A 27,466-nucleotide genomic window follows, 5' to 3' on the forward strand; every position below is an offset into this window, starting at 1 on the left:
ATGTAAAAAATCTAACAATTATTAATAATTTGGGGCAAACAACCAAACTTAATACCCATTAAATACGTAAAAATGTGTTTGGCTTAGCCAATATGTGCAGAGATGAATAAACACATAAAATTTACCAAACCGGCAAAGGTTACAGTAATTTGGTGCAGGAACAGCAAAATTTACTGTTGACGGTAAAGTGTTTTGTAGTCTTTATGGAGGGCAATCTGGAAAGACTTCTGTATTCATATTTCTTGATGTAATTTATCCTAGGGAAATGACCAGTAATGTATGAAAGTATTTAAGGAAATCCACCACAGGATTGTTTATAGCACAGGATTCTTTAATAGTTCAAAACTTAAAATAACTTAAAAATCCAACAATAGGGATACTGTTAAATTGTTAGATCCAAACTATGCAGCGAGTGAAAATAACAGTAACACTAGGGCTTGATGAAATAGGACAATGTTTGGTGTGAAAAAAAGCATATTCAACTGCAGACATATATGTTATCTTTGTGTAAAAAAAATGTGTACACACCCATACACCCATAAGAGAAAAAAAAGACTTAAAGCAATGCTCCAGTGTTAATTGGTTTTATGTTTTGTTTTGTTTTTTTTGCGGTACGCGGGCCTCTCACTGCTGTGGCCTCTCCCGTTGCGGAGCACAGGCTCCGACGCGCAGGCTCAGCGGCCATGGCTCACGGGCCCAGCCACTCCACGGCATGTGGGATCTTCCCGGACCGGGGCACGAACCCGCGTCCCCTGCATCGGCAGGCGGGCTCTCAACCACTGCGCCACCAGGAAAGCCCAACCGGTTATATTTACGGGTCAGGAGTATAAATAATTTTTGTGTTGTATACATTTTATGTTTTCTAGGTTTTCTATAGTAAGCACACAGATTACCGGAGAATAGAAGTATTTTAAAATAGGGTTCCAGGCTACATAGGCTTTTGCCAGACTTGCTAACCCACGTGAGCTGAGAGCCCTCTATCCAACTACGCAGCCGCCATAATAAAGGGTGTACAATCACTGAAGGACATGGTAAGTTTATTTGGATTTGGGGCTGTGCAGGGTTCAGTCTCGGCTCCCCGACGTCCTCCTGCCGCGGCTCCTGGACCTGGAGGAGCTCCGGCTGTGGCTGCGGCGGCTGCGGCTGCCCCGGCCACGGCTGCGGCCCCTTTTTCTTCCTCTGCTTCGGGAACTGTGCCTCTCCCGGCTTTTGGACGCGTGCTTGTGGGATTTCTTGCCCCCGTGGCTCCTCCTCCTCCTCCTCTCGGCCATCCCGTTCCTCTTGTAGGAGTGGGCCGGCCCGGGGCTCCTCCTCCTCCGCGGCCTACTGTAGTAGTCGTCGTGGCGGCCCGGCCGCTCTCTCCTCTCTGAGTTCTTACTGAAGCAGGAGCCAGTCCGATCCGGAGACAGGTACATGTCTCGATTCGCTTCCCAAAATTCATTGTTGGGATTTCTGAACACGTGAAGAAAGTTGCAGTGTTTCCCTCTTGGACACTGCTGTATTTCAAATAAACCTGGAGGGGCACAGTGAAGAAACGGCATTTACTGCTCGCACTTCATCCTTTTCAGAAGGTACATTTCTGATGTTCGCTTGTGATAGGACTATTTTCTCCTTACGTACATTGATGTCATAGTTTGGTTCCCCGAATTTCAAAAATATTCAATGCTCTAACAAAGGGCACTGTGAAAAGTAACAGATAAGAACTTTTAATTAACCAGAATGCCCTGTTCCCCTACTGGATTATGGTGTGGAGTGCAACCGAACCAATGGCGACCACATTATTTTTTCTAGGCTTTTACCATCCTGCTGACAATGTAGATCCCTAATTAACAGTGAAGAACCAGCCCTGGGAGTCCCCCTGGCAACATGCTTTGAGGGCACGGTGGTGGGAGGACCAAACCACTGACCAAAAGAAAGAGCCTATCGTAAGTAGAAGATCCTGTATTTTCTTATACTTCAAGAAGATGATAAACACTGGCCTAATGCTTTAAATTTACCAGGTGCTTTTAACATGGAAGATTTTTGTCAAAGGTGAAATCTACTTGAACAATTTAGAGATCTTTTGGGGATTTTCAAACTTTTTTAAAAGCGGTGAATTCCCTAAATATGTAAAAGAGTTAAAAGTGAAATACCTCCATACCACACACTATATACAAAAAGTCAGTCAAAATGGATCAGAGTCCTAAACGTAAGCTATGAAACTATAAGACTCTTTGAGGAAAACATACAAGTAAATCTTCGTGACACGGGCTAAGCAATGGATTGTTAGATATGACACCAAAAGCACAAGCAAAAAAAGAAAAAAAATAGAAAAATTGGACTTCCTCAAAATTAAAAATTTTTGTGCTTCAGAGGACAACATCAGCGTGAAAAGACAACCCACATGATGGGAGAAAATAGTTGCAAATCATATCTGCGATAAGGGACCTGTCTGTAGAATATATCAAGAACTCTTACAACTCAATAAGACATATAACCTAATGAAAAATGGGCAAAGCATCTGAACAGACATCTGTCCAAAGATGATATACAGTGGCCAATAATCCAATAATAAGGACACGACAAAATGCTCATTAGTTACTAGGAAAAAATAAAGCTGTTATTTAAAAAATAACAAGTGAAATAAATAGTTTCCTGCTTTGGGGGAGTCAAAGTCACACTCAGAAGCACCTCACTGAAATGGAGAAAACAGACCCATCTCTTTCAGCACCCCAGTCTTTAAATCAGGCATAATGGTTCTTCTGGTTTGCCAAAGCAAGGAATTCTAAATTCCTTTTTTTTCTTCCTTCAGATAAATGGTTTTTAAGTGAGAGCATCCATTAAGACCGGGTTGCCAAAGATTCAGACTTTATAAATTATAGATTTTGAAACAAGAGGTTTTAAGCAGGCGAGTATAAAGCAAAGCAACGCAAAGGGTAAGGGAAGTGGTCCCGTAAGGCATGGGCAGCTCCTCTCGTAGCTCCCGGAGCACTTCAACAAGAAATGGTTCGGCGAAGCCCATCTGATAGAAATCAAAACAGAATGAGCCCTTCAAAATTGCCAGCTACTCAAAGGACTGACTCATTTCCTGACTTGGCAGCCACTGTCTGATGAGTCAGCCTGACTGAATGTGCCCTGACCAGGTTCTACAGCTATAATCAATCTTTATGACACAAAAGCTTGTATTTCAATAAGGCAGGAAGTGTCATAGGTAATGTTTTAGGTGGCAAAGATGACAGAAGGTTCATTAGGGATAAAGATGGGAAAAAACCCAGCTCAAGTGAGGAGCCAATGAATAGAAAACACTTCTGAGACTGCAATCAGGAGACGGCGTCCCTGATAGACACAACTTCTCAGGCTTCCTGCAGAGCCCAGGACTTCGAGCACCGACTCTGTCACCTATACATTGTGACCCCAGTCACCTCATCCATAAAGTGACCCACAAGGTCGGTTACAGGTCTAAACTGTGATGTACTTTACATAATGATCTCTGCTCATCTACCAGGTGAGGCAAAAGCTATGCTTCACACCTTTAAAAGGTTGGTTTTTTTCCTAAAACTATTCTTTATATGACAGTGGAACAGTGGGGAAAAAAGTCACGTATTTTACCACAAATTGCCATTTTCCATCGGGTCACTGGGCAGAATTCGCACTGAAGCTGTCTTCCCGCGTACCACCGTCCATTAAACAGAGAAAAGGCTGCTTGGCATTCTTCTTCCCTTGAAACCACAAATTAAAGGATGCACTTTAGAGTAACTTTCTAATATGCAGATTAACCCTACTGTTAATTAACCCTTGTATTTGTTTACTGTAGGACCACCTAGTTCACTGCCTTTGTGCTACCTAGGGAGTCCTTATTACAGCATTCAAGGTCCTGAAGCTCACTTTATTCAGGAACCGTTTTGTTTTTTAGTTTTTTTTACTAACCCTCCCAGAGGTTTTGATGCAAGGAAATCTACTTGAGTCAAAGCTTCTTAAACCAAAAGATTGGACCATTAAAAATGCAGAAGTGTTTTCCATTGTCACTGCCTGTTCCTTCTCAGCTCAGATCGCTGTCCTTCCTATTATTCAATACAATGGTTAATTTATCCCATTAGCCATGGCAGCACAGGCAAACAGCAAGACGAGCAGAAACAACACACTAACTGCTTGCTCTCTTAGCGGGCCAAATGCACACTGAAATTATTTGGGGCTTTTATTTGGGGTTCTCTATTCTAGTTATCCCTTTTCAGTTTGTGTTTTAATTTTAAAATTATATAAGTAAAAAATTAACTATAATGCAAAAAATTAAAAACTCTCTAAGTATACGAAAAATGAAATACAAATATATAGTTTTCTAATCCTTTCCATATTTCTAGGTCAGCTCTTAATATTTACATTTTTAAAAATACCATGCATATGAAAGGTATATATTCAGTGGAAAAATCCCAGATGTCAATGTAATCACAACACTATATTGTGACAAATGTGAAGATGTTTATGTTTAGAATACTTACGATTGATATTGAACATACACATTGCCCCTCAGATGAGGTTCCAAGTTGCAGCTGACCTAAGGAGCAATGAAGAATTCCATCATTAGAAAACAAACAAAAAAGGCAAAAACCTAAGGAAAAGAAGCCCTCCAGTCATCAAACGCATTTTTTGTCCAGGCCAACATTACCAAAAGTTGTTATCAATCAAAGATTCCAAAATTAAGATACTACCCCACTCTTACGTCTATTTAAGGCATACTTCAGCAGACGGTAGTGTTGCAGGCCCCAATTACCTGATCCCTGTTGATCCTGATTCTTTTTTGTCCAAAGATATGAAATGCTTCACACATGCATAAAAATACAGAGACTATTTTAAAAAAAGAAAAAAAATACAGAGACTAGAAATCAGCCCCTATATACACCACCCAGATTTAACACTAACATTTTCCATTTTTGACTGAGAATGTTTAAATACATAAAACGTGAAAGACCCAGTTGAAGCCCTTTCATCCTATTCTTCTCCCTCCTCCATCACATAGGTGGAACACTATCCTGAGGTTGGGTATAACCTTCACATTCCAAACACACACACACACACACCCCTATCTACACAGACACAATACCCACAGCCATACATACACACAGACAGGCATATACACATATATCATATGTGTGCCATAAAATATATACATATATTATGTACAGACATACAAAGAAGTGTGTGTCTGTTATGTACATATGGGTATACACATATTTATGTACATATATGCTAAGAAGCACGTATATTGATAAACAATATACAGTATGGCTTTGTACATTTTAAAATTTTATATAAATAATATTTATTTCACATCCTTTTTTCAAGATGTAATCATGTAAACTTAATGACTCATTTTAAACTACTAAATACTGGCTATATCAAATTATCAAATATATTTATCCACTCCTCTAATGATGCATATCCAAGGTGCTTCCAATTTTTCATCAACAAACAGCGATGCAGTCAGCATGCCTGAACGCCTCTCTGGGCGGTAGGACTTTGTCTAGTGTGCATGACCGGAAGTAGTATGCTGATTTGTAGGTTCCATGTACTTTCAACCTCACTAGGTACTGACAAACTGCTCTCTAAAGTGGTTTTACTAATTTACACAACGTCACCCATGCTTGATATTAGAATTCATAATTTTTTTCCCGATGGGTATGAATAACATCTCATTTTAATATGCACTGTTCCCATTACTTGTGAGGGTGAACATTGACCATTTGTCTTAAAAAATGACAAATCTGATTTCGTTTTACATAACGGTATAAAAAGGTCCTTAGGGCTTCCCTGGTGGCGCAGTGGTTGAGAGTCCGCCTGCCGATGCAGGGGACACGGGCTCGTGCCCCGGTCCGGGAAGATCCCACATGCCGTGGAGCGGCTGGGCCTGTGAGCCATGGCCGCTGAGCCTGCGCGTCGGAGCCTGTGCTCTGCAACGGGAGAAGCCACAACAGTGAGAGGCCCGCGTACCGCAAAAAAAAAAAAAAAAAAGTCCTCAAATACTCATACTAATGTTTAGCATTTCTTTTCAAAATGAATCTATCGATATAATTTTACAACTTAGTTGCAGAGTATTTTTATTAGAGCATCCCAAGAGAGGCAGGATGCGTACTGACTGACACTACTGACTGACACCATCCTTAGAAGAAAGACTGGGGGGGTTTACCTAGTGGCGCAGTGGTTAAGAATCCGCCTGCCAAAGCAGGGGACACGGGTTCGAGCCCTGGTCCAGGAAGACCCCACATGCCGTGGAGCAACTAAGCCCGTGCGCCACAACTACTGAGCCTGAGCTCTAGAGCCCATGAGCCACAACTACTGAGCCCGCGCACCTAGAGCCCGTGCTCCACAACAAGAGAAGGCACTGCAACAGAAGCCCACGCGCCGCAACGAAGAGTAGCCCCCGCTCACTGCAACTAGAGAAAGCCTGTATGCAGCAACAAAGGCCAATGCAGCCAAAAATAAAATAAATAAATAGATAAATTTATTTAAAAAAAAGAAAAAAAAGGAAGACTGGGGACTTTCCTGGTGGGCCAGTGGTTAAGACTTCACCTTCCGCCTTCCAATGCAGGGGGTGCGGGTTTGATCCCTAGTCAGGGAGTCAGGGAGCTAAGATCCCACATGCTTCTCGAAATCTTTAAAAAAAAAAAAAGAGAGAGAGAGAGAGAAGGAAGACTGAAAGGCCCCAGGAGGCCACGTGAGCCGCACCAGGGCCCTTAGAGATCATTTAAGCCAGTGGTTCCCAAAGACCCGTTATTAATTTTCCATGATGAATTTGATGTTTTGGAAATTTTTCTACTAAAAGTTTATTAAACAGCTTTCCATTTATAACTGCCAACGTGATTAGCATGAGCCTGGCTGACAGAATTCTCAACAAAAGAAAAAAAAAACTCCACGGTTAGTAGGTACGGCCTGTTGCAGATAATGGGGGTGATTTCCATTAAGCAGCCTGAGGTGTTGAAAGCTCCAGCACTAACTTCCCAGAAGCGGTATGATGTAGGGACCCCATGCGGGAAAACACTGATGTAGTCCAGTCCTCGCCCTTCAGGGATGAGGAAAAGGCACAAAGAGGCAAAGAGCCCACGGCTAGTCAGCACAGCAGCTCCTCAGCGGTGCTTCTCACGTGGCACCGAGTCGTGTGTGGCCAGGCACTTAGAAGTACTGTGAAGACGGGAAAGTGCATGCAACAGAAAGAAAAGGTAAAAGGGAAAGAGAAATTTTGAAAGAATTTTTTAAAATCTTGAAATCAGTAGTAAGAAGGATAGCCTTGAATTTCACGAGGGCCGCAGTTGCTCTGTTTCTTAGCTGTTCCAAATTTCCACTGTCATTTCCAACTAGCAGAAAAAATTCACAGCTTTATTCCTATCTCTTTCCAAATTATGGGCCATTTCCCCCATCCTAACATAACAAAATCATTCAGGTTCGGATCTGATCAAATTGCAGACAGCAGGAGACTTCACTGTGCTAGGATTTGACCACTGGGCCCAGGAGCAGCAGCCATTACACCTGACTTCACGCTTGCTTTAAGGAATGTTTTAAAATAACTCTGTAATCTGAACACTTCTTTTACCCCCTATGCTGCATCACAAACCATGACTCTGGGAACACTATTTTCAGTATTGAGAGTATTCAGTGAATAAAAACAAAGTAAAAATAAAAAAGGAAAAGGAATCAAGGTTTATGTTCTTAGGGAGCTCCAAAAGAAAGAACATGCAACTTGGGTGGAAGCTGCAGGCAGGCACCATCAACACAATACAGTAACAACAAATCAACCACCTCGGTAGGTGGAGTAAGTAGACGATTGTCACACTCTGCTCTCCTCGGCTCTAGGGGAGACCGACCACGGGAGGGAGGGCATTCCGCATCATATGCAGCCCCTAAGCGAACGCTTGGATACCTATTTGCAGAGGACCTTATGCAGAGAATTCACAGGCTGCAAAAGAATGGGACCATAAAGGTACTGAATGGATGAAATATCTTTTCCCATCAAAACCTCAGAACCCAGGAAATGTCATGCTAGTACCTGTTTAAGATTTCAAGTAGTACCTCAACCGTACTGGCAATGAGGTGGATGGAGAGAGAGAGAGAAAGAATTAACATTTCCTTCCAACATGGCGCCAGGCCCTCCACCATAGCGCACGTCCCACCCAGGCAGAGAGCCTGTGCCCTCGCTTTCCCATGCCATCTGGTGCTTCAGAAGGAGGCGAACCAGTCCCGTCCTCCACGCGCACTGCATGTGCCCACCTTGAACTGTATCACTTTCCCCACGTTCTTGAACTCGGGGAGCACGTCGTCATAGAAGTCCAGGAACTGCTGGTAGGTTTCCTCTTCGCTGTACTCCAGACTTGCGTCGGGGTCATAGTCGTCCCTTCTGCACTGCTCCATCCCAAATGTCGTAAACATGCTTTTAATAAGAAGGGTGGGACTTGATGCCGGGAAATTGTGTTTACGTGAACACCTGCGTATGAAGGAAAAACTTCAGCATTCCAATGGTGAGAAATTACACATAAAAGGCTTGCTTTAAACTGTGAGATACTCAAGCAACTTAGCTGTTTCAACTGAACTGTAAGATGATAAACCCCATTCAGACTTTAAATTTCAACACTTAAAACTGTTCTAGGGCTTCCCTGGTGGCACAGTGGTTGAGAGTCCGCCTGCTGATGCAGGGGACACAGGTTCGTGCCCTGGTCCGGGAAGATCCCACATGCTGCGGAGCGGCTGGGCCCGTGAGCCGTGGCCACTGAGCCTGCGCGTCCGGAGCCTGTGCTCCGCAATGGGAGAGGCCACAGCAGTGAGAGGCCCACGTACCGCAAAAAAAAAAAAAAAAAAAAAAACCAAACTGTTCTAAGGGCTTCCCTGGTGGTGCAGTGGTTAAGAATCCACCTGCCACTGCAGGGGACATGGGTTCGAGCCCTGGTCCGGGAAGATCCCACATGCCGTGGAGCAACTGAGCCCGTGCACCACAACTACTGAGCCTGCGCTCTAGAGGCCACGAGCCACAACTACTGAAGCTCGCACGTCAAGAGCCTGAGTTCTGCAACAAGAGAAGCCACCGCAATGAGAAGCCCGTGCACCGCAACGAAGAGTAGCCCCCGCTCGCCGCTACTAGAGAAGGCCCGCGCGCAGCAACAAAGACCCAATGCAGCCAAAAATAAATAAATTTATTTAAAAAAATAGTATCCAGCATTAAAAAAAAAAACTGTTCTAAAACTGACCAATATATTGGGTCTCATTAAAATGTAAGGTTGGGAATTATTTCCAAGTTCAGATGCCATTCAGCTGCCTTTTACTGAAGTTCAGGAAGCCTTACACATGTGGAAGCACCAGGAAAGAGATGCATGGGCATGACGGAGCGTGATGAAAGGCACACAGACACCGAGCATGGGACTCCGGACAAGGTGAGAACAGTGCAATCCTGGTTCCATACAATCGCCAACAAACCCGACACTTAGAGAAAAGGGTATTCTGAGAGTTTCAGCTAAATGGATCGCATTTCATAGTTTTCATGGCATTCTTATATTCTTTTTCTGATCCTTGCAAACTGTTAGGACAGCCAGGGCTAGTATTTTCTCCACTTTGAAAGAAAGAAAGTGAGGCCTAGAGAAGCACACGTACCCAGGTCACATGGCTGGGGAGAGAAGATCCCAGAGATCCGAGCTTATCGACAGTCTACTGCCTGTGTGTTATATGATGTGCTAAATGTAAGGAATTTCTCTTTAATGAAGGTTAACCATTGTGAAGAACAATTTTCTTTTCATAGCTTAAACTGGACTGGGTTGTAACTGAGTAATTTTTTAAAAAAATCTTTTATATGAGTTTACTTTCTTATTTACTTCCTTCTCCTCAAGTAAAATGAAGGAAAAAAATGCAGTTTAGGATTCCAAATCATCAAAATTTTCCTGATTAAATTTCTAGTTTAAAAATTAGTTAAAACAAGAACTTTAGAAAAAAAATCCACAGAACTTTGGAATAAAAAAAGTTGAAAAACAAGGCAGGTGTTAGAAAAAAAAAATGGCCCTGAAATGAATAAATGTTTAACTCATGCTTACTTTCCAGTGTCTGTAACATACATCTCTGTACACCTAGTGAGACAATGCACACAGAATGCCCCGCATACACCATGCCCAGCTCAGAAATGGGCAATCTGTGTTCATTAAAGTGAAATTTTCTATTTTTCAAAGGACCCTCCTAGATTATTCAGTCAGAGACCTTGTAATGAGATCCATCTTCCCAAGGACAAATACCCACAGAAAAAAGAACGAGGATTCAACCTGGTTGGCAGCGTTAGCAGAACCAGAATTTTACAAGTATGGAGCACATACAGAATTAAATGAGAAACCAATTTAACAAGGTTAAAATTCTCATGGGATTATCATAACTGAATGAACTTGGCTCTATAGTACCCAGGATGTCAAATGAACATTTGTGAGTTTTGGAACAGCGCCAAAGTCCCCATCTAGGGAAAAATCCCACTTGGCCTAGAGATAGTCCATATAATCTGAGTGTATTTAAGGCCAGCCCTATAGGTTCTACTGAAAAGTCAGCTAAGACAAGAGATATTTGGGAAGGCAGTCTAAAGTTGTGGTATCAAACCCATGTGATTCTCAGAATCACCTGGGAAGAACTGAGATTTCTCAGGTCCTGCCCTAGACCATCTGTTCAGACCTCCAAGAGTGGGGAACCCATGTTTTCAGAGTAACTCCCCACCTGGTCCTGAAGGTTAGCCATGTTTGGGGACTCCTGGTTTAGGCCATGCTATTTACTCAGATCCTTGAATCAAGTAAGACTGCCACAAAATCATGTAGCTGGACATTACCTTAACCAAAGGACAGCCAATAAATGGCATGGGTCTCCAAATGCCCCCTCAGGTAGAGCTAACTGACTATGCCTCTTTTTCTTTTTTCAGGGGAGCACTCCAGGCACCCACTACCTTTGTCCTTTATAGAATCAAGCTACATGCTAAAGGTAGGCTGTGATTATTTACTGAAGGTCTTTGTGAGAAATATTCTCATGAAAATTACATATGCAACTGTTAATAAAACACCTATCAAAGTTACTGTCCACCTTCCTACTCAATGTCTTTATACAGTATTCCACGGGAGAAATATTTAGACTCTGATGCCTGGAAAATCTTTGTCTTTCCGGAGATCCCACTCATTTCCTTTTTGGTAAGAACTACATAGCTCATTTCTGCCTGGGATGGATACAACTCCAAAGCCAAATGTATTGTACGTTCACAATAACTCACTTTCTTCTCCTTTCCTTGCTTTCAATTTCTTTTATTTTATTAAACTTAGTGTAGTAGATTGTGAGCCTTCTTTATTTTTCATAAATTTATTTATTTATTTATGGCTGTGCTGGGTCTTTGTTGCGGTGCGCTGGCTTCTCATTGCGGTGGCTTCTTTTGTTGCGGACCACGGGCTCTAGGCGCACAGGCTTCAGTAGTTGTGGCACGTGGGCTCAGTAGTTGTGGCTTGTGGGTTCTAGAGCTCAGGCTCAGTAGTTGTGGCACACGGGCTTAGTTGCTCCGCGGAATGTGGGACCCTCCCAGGCCAGGGATCGAACCCGTGTCCCCTGCATTGGCAGGCGGATTCTTAACCACTGTGCCACCAGGGAAGCCCTGTGAGCCTTCTTTAAATCACTTCTGGAAACAAGTGAGGTATAAATAACTACTCTGATTAATAAATTTTACTTTTCATCAGTGATTATGTTCTTTAAGGACCAAAAAATAAATAAAAATTGAACTCCCCTCAAAGCTGTGACTCCAAGTGCAAAAAGGTTCTAGAATCAAACTCGTACTAATTACAAAAACAAAGCAACCAAAGAAATGCTTAGCTTACGGGAGTGCTTGATGTTGTGACAGACCTTAACAGAAAAGAACAGTTGTATGATCTGGAGCAAGTCACTGGGGCTCTCTGTGAAAGGGGGGCAGTATCTTTGTTTGAAGGGATGGTGCTGGATTTTGTAATTGCTGGTTTCATGGAATCTTATTTCACAACTGATCACTTGAATCATGCAAATACCCAAATCGCTCTCATACTTTTTTCTGATAGTTGTGATGGTGAAATTTCACATGCCTGTGAATATATTAAGAAAGGTCCACAAACTAAGCTGACCACCGTCAATATTTCCTTGAAACGGCCCTCAGGGATGGGTTTTGAGAGCCTGACAGTCCATTCCCCTTTTCACAAATAAGTACTGTCAACTGATTTCCTGAAACCACTTAGGACATCTCCCCTTCTCTCACTTATGCCCAGCAGAAGACTCCAGAATCCGATGACCACAAGTCTTCACATTTAGGGAAATGCTAGAAACATATCATAATTGAGGACTCCTGCAGCTGGGAAACCTTACATACAATTTGGTTCAATCCCCCACCCCTACCCCACCCCCGCCAATGCAAAGGTGACTCACATTGAGTCTCAACTGTCTTTCAAAGCTAATTCACTGTACACTTTTTCTTTGGTGGGGGATGTTTTACATCAATCATTACTTTTTTTTTTTTTTTTTTTCGGTACGCGGGCCTCTCACTGTTGTGGCCTCTCCCGCCGCGGAGCATAGGCTCCGGACGCGCAGGCTCAGCGGCCATGGCTCACGGACCTAGCCGCTCCGCGGAATGTGGGATCTTCCCGGACCGGGGCACGAACCCGTGTCCCCTGCATTGGCAGGCAGACTCTCAACCACTGCACCACCAGGGAAGCCCCAATTATTACTATTTTGATGAAATTAAACATACATTTGGGAAACACTTCTAAGGATACGAAGGGGGGTAAAGTCTTTCTCCCCTCCTTAGTTCCCAGTTCCTCAAGAGGAGACTTTCACTATTGACCGGATCCTGTGAATCCTTTCACAGATATTCTGGGCATATACAATCCCAGCTATAAAATACAAGAGGAGTCACAAATACTACATTAGTGACTCTCAATCCTGGGCCCATCAGAAACACCTGAGCACATTTCAAAAATTAGGGTGCCCAAGTCTCAGAAACTCTGATTTAATCAATTTGAGGTAGGACATAATTTTTTTCAAGCTTTCTAAATGATTCTAGTGTGCATCCAGGGTTGAGAACCACTGTTCTTAAAAAATGTAAAATGACGTGAAGGCTTAAATTAAAAAAGAAAGAGAAAGCTAGAGAAGGTTCATATTTTCAAAGAAGGAAATAAAACAGCATGGATAATTTTATGAATAAAATAAACATGAGAAACAACATACAGTTTCTCATTAAATACATATGAATTTTCCTATTCATATCCCTTTTTATGATGAATAGGACACTAAGATATAATTAGATCTTTTCTTCTGCAGAATGAAAATAATTAGATTTTCCCTCAGATGGATTTACTCACCATTATGAATTATTTATCTACTTTAAGCTGTTCATTCATAAACAAGCCAAATTATAAAACTCACCATTGCCTGGCATACAGTTGGTATTTAAATATTTGCTAAATGAATGAAAACATCAACACTTAGTTTTCCACATGAATGTCTTGTTTTAAAATCATTGATCCAAAAGAGGGAGGGAAGCAGAGTGTCTCAGAGAATAAGGGCAACAGTAACGAAATGAAAATACGAGCAAACACTCAGAACTTGCCATGGGCCTGCCACGTTCTCCCTGCTTTCCCTGCATTCACTCACAACTGCCTTAGAAGAGGGGTACTGCTTTTTTTTTTTAATTTTATTTATTTATTTATTTAATTTAGTTATTTTTGGCTGTGTTGGGTCTTCGTTTCTGTGTGAGGGCTTTCTCCAGTTGCGGAGAGCAGGGGCCACCCCTCATCGTGGTGCGCGGGCCTCTCACTGTTGCGGCCTCTCTTGTTCCAGAGCACAAGCTCCAGACGCGCAGGCTCAGTAGTTGTGGCTCACGGGCCTAGTTGCTCCGTGGCATGTGGGATCTTCCCAGACGAGGGCTCGAACCCGTGCCCCCTGCATTGGCAGGCAGATTCTCAACCACTGCGCCACCAGGGAAGCCCGAGGGGTACTGCTTTTAATCCCCATTTTACAGGTGAGGGAACTAAGGCACAGAGGGCTTAAGTAACTTTCCCACCTTGACAGCCGCTAAAGCCAGATGTTGAACCTGGTGTCTGTTCCTGACTCAGAGCAGACTGAGAACACATATTAGAATTTTCCTCTACTCAACTCGGATCCTGTCTTTCACAGATATCCCTTTGGGCATGCCAGTTTTTTTTTTTTTTTTTTTTTTTTTGCGGTACGTGGGCCTCTCGCTGTTGTGGTCTCTCCCGTTGCGGAGCACAGGCTCTGGACGCGCAGGCCCAGCGGCCATGGCTCACGGGCCCAGCAGCTCCGCAGCATGTGGGATCTTCCCGGACTGGGGCACGAACCCGCGCCCCCTGCATTGGCAGGCAGATTCTTAACCACTGCACCACCAGGGAAGCCCGGCATGCCAGTTTTTAAAGCCTCTTTTGTGTACAGTGTTTGCCATTCAAAAAGTAAAGCCAGGGCTTCCCTGGTGGCGCAGTGGTTGATAGTCCACCTGCTGATGCAGGGGATACGGGTTCGTACCCCGGTCCGGGAAGATCCCACATGCCACGGAGCGGCTGGGTCCGTGAGCCATGGCCGCTGAGCCTGCGCGTCCGGAGCCTGTGCTCCGCAACGGGAGAGGCCACAACAGTGAGAGACCCACGTAACACAAAAAAAAAAAAAAAAAAAAAAAAAAAGTAAAGCCAGACTGCTCCAGTCTTTTGAAACAGATTATTTCCCCATCCCAGGTGTCCCATGTGGACTAATACAAGTGCAGAAAGGAAATAAAAGCAAAAGGTCTTCAGATAGCTGTGGGAGGAACGCAAAGGAAGCCCTGCCAGAGAACTGGACGAAGCCCACCCAGAGAAGAGGTATGGGGGTGTGGAGGAAGCAGGGGATGCTCAGCTGGGGGAACCGGAGCAGCAGCAAGAATGCAGCAGATGCCTATGAACATTTCAAACTCCAGCCCGTGCCAACTCAAAAACCTCAACATTTTGAGTCACTTAACTCTGACACAATAAAGCAAAATTGGTTACCTATCTCCGAATCTGCAAGCTCCTGTTTTACTGTAGAATGGACAATTAGCTCGATCTTTTTCCATTATCCTCAATTCCATGGGTGGTTCTGGGTTTTGCCATGTGGTGCCATTTTCCAACTGTTAAAAATAACCATGACTTTACTTGGTGTTAAAAATCCATGAAGAAGTAAATGTTTAAAAGGTATTCGAAATATTTGAGTCAAAAATAAAAACAGATTCATGTAAGAATATACACATTCAAGTTGTATCACACAATCTAGACTCTACAAACAACTGTCGTGAGACAGGGTCTATATGTCTCTCCTGGCTCCCAGTCACTGCCCATCATCAGGCATCGATATGGCTACCAGGAGCAGTCACCAAAGTTTCCCTTCGGTCCATCTATTCCTAAAAGGGTTGAAGGACTTCTTAGGGAACCACCCCCTGAGACCAATCTAAGTTACTGTGAATCAAGTTAAACCATCCATCTGGGCGTAAGTGTGTGTGATGCTGGTTACACACACTTTAAGGACTATAAACAAGTCCAGTCCACCAGGGTGATCTTTGCTTTTGTTCATCAGTTCAATTTTGTTGTTGCTGCGGTACAAAGCACAGAGCCACGCAGGTGATTCCCACATTCAGACAGGATCTAAGTAGCTTACCACGAAATTAACATTATTGGAAATATTGTTTTTAAAGAAATGTTCATCGGTCTCAAGTTCTTAATGAAAGGTTTTGAAAATACCTCATTTTCAGCCTGCTCCAGCATCTTCTGCACAGCTTCCTACAAATGGTGCAAACATAGGACTAATGAAAACCTCAAAGTCAGGTAAGTCACATCTGGTTTCTCTGGTTAAGAATCTCATGTGTCACAATTTTAAAAAAAACTTATGCACACAAAAGGCTTCAGGTTCTAATTTGCTTTCTACAGCACAGATCTTCTGAAAAGCTTTCAAAAGACATATAGCTGAGAATCTTCATTCAACTAGGACATTTAACAGCACACATTGCAAAACACAGTCTTCTAATAATTTCAGTAAGAGTAGTATTTAGTAGATTTGAACATATATTCCACATTCTAGTTTTTAAGATGAAGTATTAGTGAATATCATAAAAGACAATGCTAGCTGAAACATCACAGACATTTAACAGACGCTACATTATGACATGAACAGCAGCAACTGGGATTGATAAAAAATCTGAAACTTTCCGATAAGGCAAAGTCAGTCCTGAAATATGCCAGTAAATTTTGACCTCCTTGGCATTTAAATAAGTTTTAAATTATGTTCGACAGACTTCTCTTCCCTAGCTCCTTAAAGCATTACATAGAAGACTCATATGTCTAGCTGCTTACTTGATTAACTCTGCCTGGCCATGTAAGGGTCCTCAGTAACTTAACGTGCTCAAAACGAACCTCACTCTTGCCTACCCCTCGCCCATCTAAATGCCCATCTCAGTAAACGGTGTTGCCATCTGACCACCTGCTCAAACTAAAAAGCTAAAAGTATGACTTGAATTCCCTTCCCGGTCCATTCAGCCTACCAGCTAGAGTTCCGTTGACTGTGCCACGACTCACCCCAAATCTCTGTACTTCTCTGTATTAAGCACTACTGTCATCCAAACCACCATCATGTCCTGTCTGGAACAGCAGCCTTCTAACTGGTCACCATATATCCACTCTTGCCTCCTTGGTCACCACTCCCCACCCCCATCCCCCATTCTTTATACAAAAGTCAGAATGATCTGTTAAAAGTAACGATAAATTAGATGAAGTCAATCCCTGATTAAAAACCCTTTAATGGCTTCCCATGACACTTTAGGTAAAATCCAAACTCGTCCTTCCCACCCAGGAGGCCTTACATGAATGACCCTGCCTACCCTCCTGACTTTCTCCCCACCCCTGCTGCTCTTTCCTTTGGTCTCTAGGATTCAGGCACCCTGACCTCCTTTCAGCTCCACGCTCAGGGCGTCCCCCCTCTGCCTGGAGCCCTTCTCTCTGAGATCTCTGCATTCAGGCGTCAGCTCACACGTCGGCTTCTCCTTGGAGAAGTCTTCCTTGACAGGCAATCGAAAGAAGTACTTTCCTACCCCAATCACTCTGTCACATGACATTCTGCCTTATTTCTTTTTTTTCCTAATGCTTTATTCCTTTATACCGCTTAACATTACCTCAGAGCACTTCAAATGACCTTTTTTGCTTGCTTATATTCAGTTCCGCCATCTAGAAACCGAACTCAATGAGTACAGATCTTTTTCGCTGCCCTATCTCCAACCCCTAGAGAAGCATCTAGTTTACAGGAGAAACAAAGAATGCAGATCCCTTTATATATGCTTAGAATCGACTTCATTTTACCCACTTCTCCTTAATGTCTCACCAGACTTCTTTTGAAACAAAAGCGTTAGCTTTTATCTGGTGCCAGAAAGACCTCAGTTGAAGAACATTCCACTGTTAAAATGGGAATTTATTACACTCTACTAAAAAAATAACAAGCTCCAAACAACTTTCCTGCCCCCTAAAAACTTAGCATGATCTCGCCTCATCTGGAAAGCAGTACTCAAATAAGGGTGTTTAAAATTTGCACTGGAATTAACTGATGGCCTGAGACAAAAGAAACAAAGGTTGCTTCTACCCCATCATGACCAGGATGTAAACAAATGCATTTTCCCCCGTAATCTGGTGATTACCCAATTTTATGTGCTATTCATACATAGCATTATCACAGAAAAGATACATCCTGATGAATCAGTCAAGGAAAGATGAGCTGTGATATCTTTGAAATAAATACACTGTTAAGGAACAGCAGCAAAATAGACCAAAGCAATCTTTAAAAACAATCCTGGAAGATATAGAGGATATATACATATACCTTATAGATTCTTTTTTTGTGTGTGAGCAACTATAGGTTAGCTACAATTGCCTTTATAGCACAAGTTAGAAAGGAAGTCAAGATTTAATAACAAAAAATATTTCCTCATCCCTCAATATTTGAGTCTGATTTCTTTCAATCTATTAGTTCTTGCTGACACGTCCAAAGCAGTGAAGTCTCTTATGAATCAAACAAAGGTGGAAACTATATAAAATAGTATTCTCTAAGTAAGTCAACCCATATACAGCAAAACCTCCGAAGAACACCATTTGCTCTAGAGTGGTACAAAGTGTAAGGCAGGGGCCAGCTGCCGGTTTTTAATCAATACAACAATAAGGTTTTATTAGAACATGTCAACACCCTTCATTTTCGTGTTACCTATGGCTGCTTTCACGGGACACTGGCAGAGTTGGACATTTTCAACAAAGACCATACAGATCATAAAGCCTAAAATGTTTACTCTGGCTCTTTACAGAAAAAGTTGGCCAATCCCTGGTATAGAGAGTAAGATCGGCAGAGATGAAGAAAAACCTTCATTTAAGGCATCTGCCACAGCACCCACCCAAAGAAGAGCATCATAAGGAAACGCTAGTGTATATCCAAACTAAAAACATGACTCTAAAGAAAAAATCAAGTCCAAACCTGACATGCCTATAGCTTATCCTTCAAGCCTATCACCCGCCCCATCCGCTCACTAAGAGGATACGCAGTGCATCTATCCTCCTGTGACTGGAATCACCTCTCTTTCCTTCTTCTCCTGTAGCTTCTGCTGCTCTTCTTCTCTCTCTTTTCTCTGCTGTTCTTCCCATTCTTCCTTTAACTTTCTCTTTACAGAGGAAAAAAGAAAGAAGAAAGGTAATTATTTTTCAGACTCACTTTTTTACAACATTTCACATATGGGGCAAATAAATGAAAAACTTTAACACTGGTAAAATGGATAATATCCGATTTTTAAAGTTCAAGGTATGTAACTCAATGAGAGTCGTTTTGGTTAACTGGTTATCTGATTAATACCATACCTCTTGCTCTTCCTGCCGTTTTCTAGCTGCCTCTTCCTTTTCCTTCTTTATTCTGAATTCTTCTTGCGCCTTCTGTTCCCGCAGCAACCACTCCTCATGTAATTTTTGCCTATTGATGTAACGATGTGATCAGATAAAAGAAATGGGCACTAATCTACAAATACATCCACACACATATATGATAGCAAATGGGATTTTGGGAATGACGAAAGTATCATGAAAGATATTTTCTAGAAAGCAGTTAAGTGGAGGTAAGAGGATCAAGAGATGAGTAGTGATATTGGAAAAGCACTACATTTTAGCATATCCTCCTAGAGGGTGACAGCATAAAATCACTACTTCTACATTTCCTATCTGTAATATCTTTACACAAAACAATGACACTCTAGCTTTCCCTTTAGGTTGACCACAGTGATGTGTAGGTGCCAATAAAGTGAGTAACATCCAGCTTTTCACATTCAGGAAGTATTACCCTTCCTGTTCTATGCATTTTGAAAGTGCCCGTCGCAGGATTGCAGCATGATAAAAACCTGACATCTCCTGCTGTAAACCCTTGGACTGCTACTCTTTACAGCTGAGAGACTCCTGTGGTTTGCCCCAAGCACCTAACTGCTGAGAGAAGAAAAATAGAACTACATCGTGATCGTGTCTTTAAAATAAAGAAAGATACAGGTTGTAAGAAAAGATGACAAAGAGTTACAAAAACAGATTAGTGGGTGTCTAGTTTATTTTTAGAAATGACCAATTATAAAGAGTGATCTTATCTTAAAATGGTGTCTGAGATATCCAATACCACAAGTTTCCAACTTAAAGATGGGTTATATTTCAAAAGTTTATTAGCCGATTAAGTGTTTAAAACCTAGACTGCATTTTCCCACTGAATTTGTAAAAGGAAAATGAAATATGAGAAACTGTTCTATATTACTTCAGGGACATTAGCAGTTAAATAAGGTTTTATGTCTAGTCTGGGGACCCAACCACAATTTCAAATACTTGATGGGAAAAAGTATTCCATTTCCAACTACAGATTCCAGGAACCCATCTTTTAGCCATAGTAGACACTGGCATGTTGCATGTGTCAACGTTCCTGTGTATGTCATAGAGTATATGTAAATGTTTCAGTGTGCAGAACTCTGATTCATGAACCTTTTGAGGAAGATATTCATTGTAAATAAACTGAACCAAAGTGTATATATATTTAAGACCACAAAAGAGTAAAATATTACAAACTTTAAAACTTAGTAACTTGGATATAATACTGAGAACTCTAGAACTCTGGGCACATAACTCTGTCAACCCCCTGCACTAAGAGACTTGAGCAAACTCTAGCATGCCTTTTAGCAGCATAAGGCTGTGTCCCTAGGATGACCCCATCACCTCCCACCCCCCAAGACATTAAAATGCCTGCCTGAGAAAACTCAATGCTGCCTAGAAAATGGACTGTTTGCTCTGGCCAACACCTGATAATAGGCCTCTGCCTTCCCTCTCCTAGAGCATTACTCAAAAGGGCTCGTAATTATGAATATGTGTCTCTTACAGCTCATAAGGGTCTCTCTCAAGGGCCTGAGAGCCATTCCTGGGAAATGCAGTCATTAAGAAGGATGAGGCCTCTGGCTCCCAGTCTCTGTGGGAGGATAAAGCCCTAACTTCCCTAACTGCCCACTAACGAACACAGCTTCCTGGTCACCTTCACAGGGATCAACTCCTGGTACTGTTCACTTTCCTCATTCTCCCTTTTAAATGCCCAAATCGCCTCTACACAAACCAGAATGGAGCTCAGGTCTTCCCCTACTGTCGGGAGTTACTGAATAAAGTCTGTTCCTGCACTTTAATGTCCGGCTCTGTTTACCTTTGACACTATACACCTCCTTTTAAGTAGTACATAAAGCCATTCAGTATTTTCAAATAAGTTTCCTGCTTTTCAACAATAAAGTATTATGCAACTCGTATAGGAATAAACAAAAATCAAGGGAACACAAAGACATGTGTATGTGATTTAAAAGAAGCATCTAAGTAAATGGGAAAGCAAGAAAAATGACTTCCCTATTTCATGCTATACATATCATCTTTATCATTACAGAAATCTCTAGTAGTAAGAACAACCAGAGATATTACAGCACCTCCTATCTGCTCACACTACGTTAAGTGCTATACACTTACCACCTCATTAATCTCATTTAATCTCCCCAATTCTATGCTGTAGGTACTATGATTGATGGTTTTTTTTTTTTGGCTGCATCATGTGAGATCTTAGTTCTCCAACCAGGGATCGAACCCGTGCCCCCTGCAGTGGAAGCGTGGAGTCCTAACCACTAGACCACCAGGAAAGTCCCTGTTTATGTCCATATTTAAGGCGAGGAAATTGAAGCTTAGAGAGATTAAGCAACTTGAACACAGCTAGTAAGTAGCAGGGCCAGGACTGCAATGCAGATCTGGCTGAATCCAACTCCCTGTTCCCAATCATTACTACTTTTTTTTAATTTTTTCAGCATTTTCATATTTCCACCTATTTATGTGCTTATTTGGGTAACAGGAACTAATTACAAGAAAAGAAGCAACATTTCCAGTGAACACACTAAATAGCTAGACAGGACCTATAAAGTTTTTTCTCCTTTAAAAAATTATTTATTTATTTTTTATTGTGGCAAAGTATACATACCATAAAATTTACCATTTTAACCATTTAAGTGTACAGTCGAGTAGCATTAAGCAGATTCATATTATTGTGTACCACTTGGGGAATAAAAAACAAACTACCCCCTGAAAAATACCAAAAGAGAAAAAGAGCAGAATATTTTTGTCAACTTGGGATGGGGGCGGCCTTTTGAAATCAGACATCAAGGCTAGATATCATGATGAAATTGACGACATGGAGATCAAATTATGTGAGTAACACGATAAGCCAAGTTAGGACTGATGACAAACGAGAAAAATATACGTCACACACAGGACAGATAAAGGATTAATATCCTTAATCAAGTAATAACATTGCTTGCACAACAAACTTAAAAAAAATGAATCCCAAAAGAGAAAGGTGCAAGAACTAAGCAAGCTACAAATAGATAATATATAAAAAGATACTCAACCCTACTAATTAAGAAGTGTACATTTGAACTCTTCTCAATACTCTGTAATGGCCTATATGGAAAAATAATCTAAAAAAGAGTGAATATATGTATATGTATAACTGATACACTTTGCTATACAGCAGAAACTAACACAACATTGTAAATCAACTATACTCTAATAAAAAAATTTTTTTAAATGTACATTTGAAACAATGAAATATGACTTTTCACTAAAGGAGTTTTAAGAACTGATAATGCCTAGTGTGAGTGAAGGTGTGGAGAGATGGGCACCTTGCTTCACTCTTGGAAAGGCTGCAAACTGCAATCTGGATGCCCTTTCTACCTGCCCATCTACCTTTTACGTGTACTTCTCCTCTAGGCATTTTCCTAAGGAAATAATAGGACAATTACCATGGATTTATAATCATGGATACTCACTGCAACTTTTTTATAATAGTAAAAAGCCTGAATGTAAAATAATAATAAATTAATAGTAAATAAGAGTAAATTAATAGTACATGGTAAGTGAATGTTATTTAATAGTAAATAACCTGAATGTCCATCAGTAGAGAACTATAAATTATGAATAGAAAATAAATTATGCCAGTCATACAATGGATACTGTGTTGCTATTGAAATGGTTGAATTAGATCTTTGCACCAACACCGAAATAAATGTCCTATATAGCGAAAAAAGCAATTTATAGAAAAATAGGTATAAATATCATCCCACAATAGAAATATACATATATACTACATCTACAGTTTCTTTCTTACCTTCTTATTGGGGCTATCTTTGGTGTGTTGAGTTTACTGAAGCCCTTTCACTGTTTACACTTCTTAATTATTTGGATTTTTTTTCAAAAACATTTACCAATGAGCAAAAAGAGTGAATAATACTTTTTTTTTTAAAGACAATATCTTTTTTCAGCCCATCAGCTAGCGGTTTAAACAGTTTATCCAGGGTATTTTATAAGACCTATTTTGTATAAGATTGTATAAAGAAGACCCGCCCTAGTTAGCGAAGATTTAGGATATTCAAGTAAAATAACTGGGTTCGCAGGAAGCGCTTCAATCAGTGCTGACCTCTCTCTCTCCAGCAGCCTCTCTTCTTCTCGTCGTTGTTCTTCAATAAAGGCATCCGCCGCTGTCTCCTCCTCCTCCTTCTGTGAGAGTCCTGAAGGAATGTCAGTGTTTTAGTACACTATCTGTATATTACAAAACCTTGGTCAATAATTCAGGGAAAAACTTACATACAATTTTTCATCTTTACAATTATGGTACAAACCTGTTTTTAAAACTTTCTAATAATAAAGGGCCCCAATCGCCCAAATTGGAACAATGTGAACACTGAAAAGAACAATAATGGTAGTAGATAACACATTAAACTTAAAAAATTTATTGATGGTTCCATAGTGATACCCCAAAAGATGGTGAGGTGTGAGAGGGAACATCCACCTGTATAGAAGAATGGCAACTAAAAAATGTAGAAAGACTTAAGTAGAAAAGTCCTCACTTCTGCACCCCACTGTAGGAAGAGGATATTTATTTGGGAAGAGAATATTTATTTACACTATCTCAAAATATCAGCCCTCGGACGAGTACTAATTACAAAGGCAGGAACATCTTTTTCAATGGAGCCATCTGATTGGCAACACTTAGACCACACTTGCATCATTAGGAGTGGAACAACTTGACATGAGAGGCCCCCTGATGTATGCAATGAGAGCTATACAGCATCAGCTTTGTAGTATTTTGCTACAGAGTGTAACCTGAAGCCAATCAGAAGACAGACTAATCTAGAATGCAGAGCATTCCACAAGACAACTGGCTTGAGCTTTTCAAAATAATCAAACTTGAATTGGGAAAGTTTAAATATGGCCTGTATATATATTACTGAATTAATGTTCCTTTGTTTAGTATTATGGTCCTTATTCTTAAGAGATGCAGGCTGAAGTATTTAGGGGTAAGGGGTATGGATATGCAACTGATATGCAAAGGTTCAGAAAAAATTTGTACATATGGATCTATCTATATATAGAGAGAAAGTAAAGCAAAATGTTAACAATTGACAAATCTAGACGAAGGGTTCATGGATGTTTATTGAACCATTTTTTCAACTTTCTGTACATTGGAACATTTTCAAAATAAAAACATGGGGGCTTCCCTGGTGGCGCAGTGGTTGAGAGTCCGCCTGCTGATGCAGGGGACACGGGTTTGTGCCCCGATCCGGGAAGATCCCACATGCCGCGGAGCGGCTGGGCCCGTGAGCTGTGGCCGCTGAGCCTGCATGTCCGGAGCCTGTGCTCCGCAACAGGAGAGACCACAAGAGTGAGAGGCCCGCGTACCGCAAAAAAATAAAAATAAAATGAAAACATGGGAAAATAAGTTTTAATATAATAAAAATTTATATCCTCTTCTACTCAGAATTTAAATGTGAGGGAAAAAAAGGAGGAAAACTGAAGTGATCTTAAGGAAATATAACAGAAGATCTCAGGCTAAAAGGAAAAAGATATTGTCTGTCACATATATTAAGTATAGGTCTAACCAAAGACTCACCCAGTCCTAGATAATCACCATACAGCTGACCCTTGAACAATGCAGTGGTTAATGGGCACTGGCCCTCCACGCAGTTGAAAATCCATGTATAACTTAGAGTCGGCTCTCCACATCCATGATTCCTCTGTATCTGTGGTTCTGCATCCTTGGATTCAACCAACTGCAGACCATGTAGTACAACAGTGTTTACTATTGAAAAAAATCCACATATAAGTGGACCTGAGCAGTTCAAAACCCATGTTGTTTAAGGGTCAAATGTATATCTAATTGTATTATACATGTAACTGTATATGGAATCATGCTACAATTTTACAACTTGCTTTTTATCCTTCATGTTACCTTAATTTCTGATAATGCAGCTCGTTTCAGATTATTTAAAGTAGAACTGGGGGCTAAAGAGGCTACCTGTAATAGAGAGGTTGATACTCCAGAAATTTCTACTAATCACTTGCCAATTCACTCTTATAGCAATCCTTACAGAATACTTCTATATTCTAGCCTTCTGTAATGTTTGCCCATGCAACGTGTGCTACAACCCACAGCAGCATTTGGTAGACCACACTATTCATGAAGCACCACTAAGTAAAGAATTGTGAGTTGGAGTAGGCCAAAGCAGGAGCAGCCATCCAGAGACAAGCGCTTAGTCTTGGATCTGCCATTAGCCATATATAATCACGAGCAGACCAGTGAGCTGCATCCTTCAATTGACTAAACTGCCAAAGGACACATCCACCTGCCTATTCACAGAGGCTCACTCCAAATGCACTTTACAAAGTTAAAGGGGAATAAAAAATCAATGGAATATGTTGGATTTAAAATATGTAAAGAAAAAGAAGAGTTTTTAAAAGTGGGGGCATGTTACAAGAAAACAGGTTAACAAAGTAAGGAAGCTGAAAACTTCAAGGAGGCTGGGAAATCACTAAGGGCATCAATAACGTCAACCTAACCTGTTTTTCCTTTTATCCCTGATGCTTTATCCTGCCTCTAGTGGGCCAGTTTTGAACGAATAAAACAGAGATGCTAATACAGGCTGCAGGGCAACGCACTGCCCCTTCCATTCTAAGTATCCCAAGTAATGCTACTGAAACAGTTACAAGGTAACTCCAATGGTAAGTAAAACCTCCATGGCTATTTTCTCAAGGCTGGAGAATCCTGGTTCCTTGAGTCTGTGGACTTCAAGAATTGTCTAGGATAATTTAACAGGCATATTCTGGCTAATGTGTATGGTAACCATTATAACTCAGTACTCCTGCGTGATTTCAGTGCTTTCGTCTGCATTTATAACTACACTATACAACTTTACAACTAAGTTCATTAAACAGGTAGGTTTAATATACAAATGTTAGATTCTGCCATGAAGGCCAAATGACACCACCATCAGTACAGATGAAGGTTCCACAGTATTTTAATAGGAAAAAAAAGTGATAAATAACCACAGGGCAACAGTAGTAGTGGCATTCCAAACTCCACTCAGTACCATATTCACGTTGTGAGCATCTATTTCCCATCATCCCTAACACTACATTAATGTAGATATGGGGACTTCCCTGGCGGTCCAGTGGTTAAGACTCTGAGCTTCCACTGCAGGGGACTGGATGTATAATTGTATAATTTCACTTGGTTTTGTGATTTGTAAGTATATCGCTTTATAAGTCAAGTAAGTTTCACAACTAATTTTATGCATATATGTTTAAATAATGTCAACACGGGGTCTCTCATGTTAGTGAAATTTAAGAAAAACTTGCAAAGTGTCTAAAACTGTCGACTCCTGCTGGTTTTACAAAGAAAACTATTCACCGAATACTTACTACGTGCAAAGGCTGGGCCAGCTACTGTAATTCGTAATGCCTGCACCTGTAATATTAGATACTTCATAAATACCTAACACGTAATCAGTGGGTGATGATTCACCGTGACTTCCCCCCCACCCCTTGAGTACGTTAACATTGTTTCTGTCATGGGTCTAACACAACTTTTTGAGAGGCCGTGGCCACAGCAATTCTTTTTCGGATACGGTACTTGCTTTCCTTCTGACACTGGGGCCTCAGGACGGGAGTCGGGGGAGCAGGTGCATACACAGAAAACAGGATGAATCCATTACCTGAGTCTCTCAGTCGAGCGAGTTCCTGCCGACGTTTCTTTCGTTTCTCCTTCTTCAGGGCGGCCCTGTACTTTTTGTGGCTGGAAAAACAAGACACAAACACACTCCAGCGTCAGTGGCCGCACCTGCAACGGTGCCTGAGCTCCCCTCTCCTCCGCGCCCAATGACAGGAACTCGTTTGGGCGCTCGAAAGTGAAACCTTGCTTCCCGTGTTTTAATTACAGAGCATGCTTTTACCATCGCCTCGCCATCCCATGCGCAGACGGCAGGTCTTCTCCATCCCACCACCTGTACCCCTCCTCGCCTCCCTGAGCCCACAGACGCCCGCGGACAGTCCGGGGCGCGCCGAGGGAAGGGATCGAGCTGCCGCGGTGGCTTATCTGCTTGGCCCAGCTCCCTTTCTGCCTGCAAATCCTTCAACCCAGCCTCGGTCCGCTCCGTCCCCTTTTCTTGTCAGCTCACCTCCCCCAACCCAGCTCACCTCAGCTTCTCCGGAAACATCATTTTCTCGGACGCCGCCATCTTGCCAGCACCGCCACGCCCCGCAACGGTCGGCCGGAAGGGGCAGGCTTGAAGGCGTCCGCGGTCGCGCGCAGTCGCGGAGTCGCGGTCGCTGCGCGGCCTCTCGGGCTAGAGGGGCGGTAGCCTGTCTCCCCCTTGGCTGACCAAAGACGGACGACGGGAGGTAGGTAGCTCGTCTTCCAAAATCCTGCACAAGTAAATGTCTCCTTCTCGAAAAATCCTCTGGGCTCCTAACCCGTCTTGTAAGTACTTTTTCCCTCGTAGCGCGTCCCCAGTGCGTTGTCACTCCCTCTCCCCACCTCATTGTGAGGTGTCTTGTGGCCAAGAAGTTAAAGCCACACC

General features: G+C 41.8%; 2 protein-coding genes across 8 annotated transcripts in view; one reads left to right on the forward strand and one right to left on the reverse strand.

The window, feature by feature from the left end:
• Positions 1-310: 310 nt before the first annotated feature.
• On the reverse strand, positions 311-27,215 carry ZRSR2 (zinc finger CCCH-type, RNA binding motif and serine/arginine rich 2). 4 transcript variants are annotated; one of them, XM_019925622.3, is made up of 12 exons: positions 27,084-27,215; positions 26,603-26,682; positions 24,502-24,690; positions 23,029-23,119; positions 18,876-18,984; positions 18,596-18,682; positions 15,735-15,773; positions 15,009-15,127; positions 8,236-8,449; positions 4,476-4,531; positions 3,589-3,698; positions 311-1,513 (listed from the first exon to the last, which is right to left on the reverse strand). In XM_019925622.3, the coding sequence occupies exons 1-12, from the start codon at positions 27,122-27,124 to the stop codon at positions 1,065-1,067; spliced, it is 1,584 nt and encodes a 527-aa protein (XP_019781181.2). In that variant the 5' UTR covers positions 27,125-27,215; the 3' UTR covers positions 311-1,064. The 4 variants fall into 4 exon arrangements, 3 of the variants coding, with proteins under 3 accessions (XP_019781181.2, XP_019781182.2, XP_073654950.1); XM_073798849.1 differs by lacking the exon at positions 311-1,513 and adding an exon at positions 1,520-1,680; XM_019925623.3 differs by lacking the exon at positions 24,502-24,690.
• CLTRN (collectrin, amino acid transport regulator) overlaps positions 27,153-27,466 on the forward strand; it is a 79,034-nt gene continuing 78,720 nt past the window's right edge. For 3 of the 4 annotated variants that reach the window (XM_073798850.1, XM_073798852.1, XM_073798851.1), the window contains exon 1: positions 27,227-27,366. In XM_073798850.1, coding sequence (XP_073654951.1) covers positions 27,324-27,366 — 43 coding nt within the window. In that variant the 5' untranslated portion in view covers positions 27,227-27,323. Of the gene's footprint in view, positions 27,367-27,466 lie in introns of all 4 variants that reach the window. The other variant, XM_033849807.2, reaches the window with a different exon arrangement.

Source organism: Tursiops truncatus, chromosome X, assembly GCF_011762595.2.
Source record: "Tursiops truncatus isolate mTurTru1 chromosome X, mTurTru1.mat.Y, whole genome shotgun sequence".
Taxonomy (NCBI): Eukaryota; Metazoa; Chordata; class Mammalia; order Artiodactyla; family Delphinidae; genus Tursiops; species Tursiops truncatus.

Excerpts from the sequence above, each read along its gene's own strand:
- ZRSR2 (XM_019925622.3), bottom strand. The coding sequence starts at position 27,124 with ATGGCGGCGTCCGAGAAAATGATGTTTCCGGAGAAGCTGAG. Across the intron at positions 15,128-15,734 it reads TGGAGCAGGCTGAAAATGAG|TTGGAAAATGGCACCACATG; the intron begins GTATTTTCAAAA and ends TATTTTTAACAG. Across the intron at positions 4,532-8,235 it reads GGAAAGTGATACAGTTCAAG|GTCAGCTGCAACTTGGAACC; the intron begins GTGGGCACATGC and ends ATTGCTCCTTAG.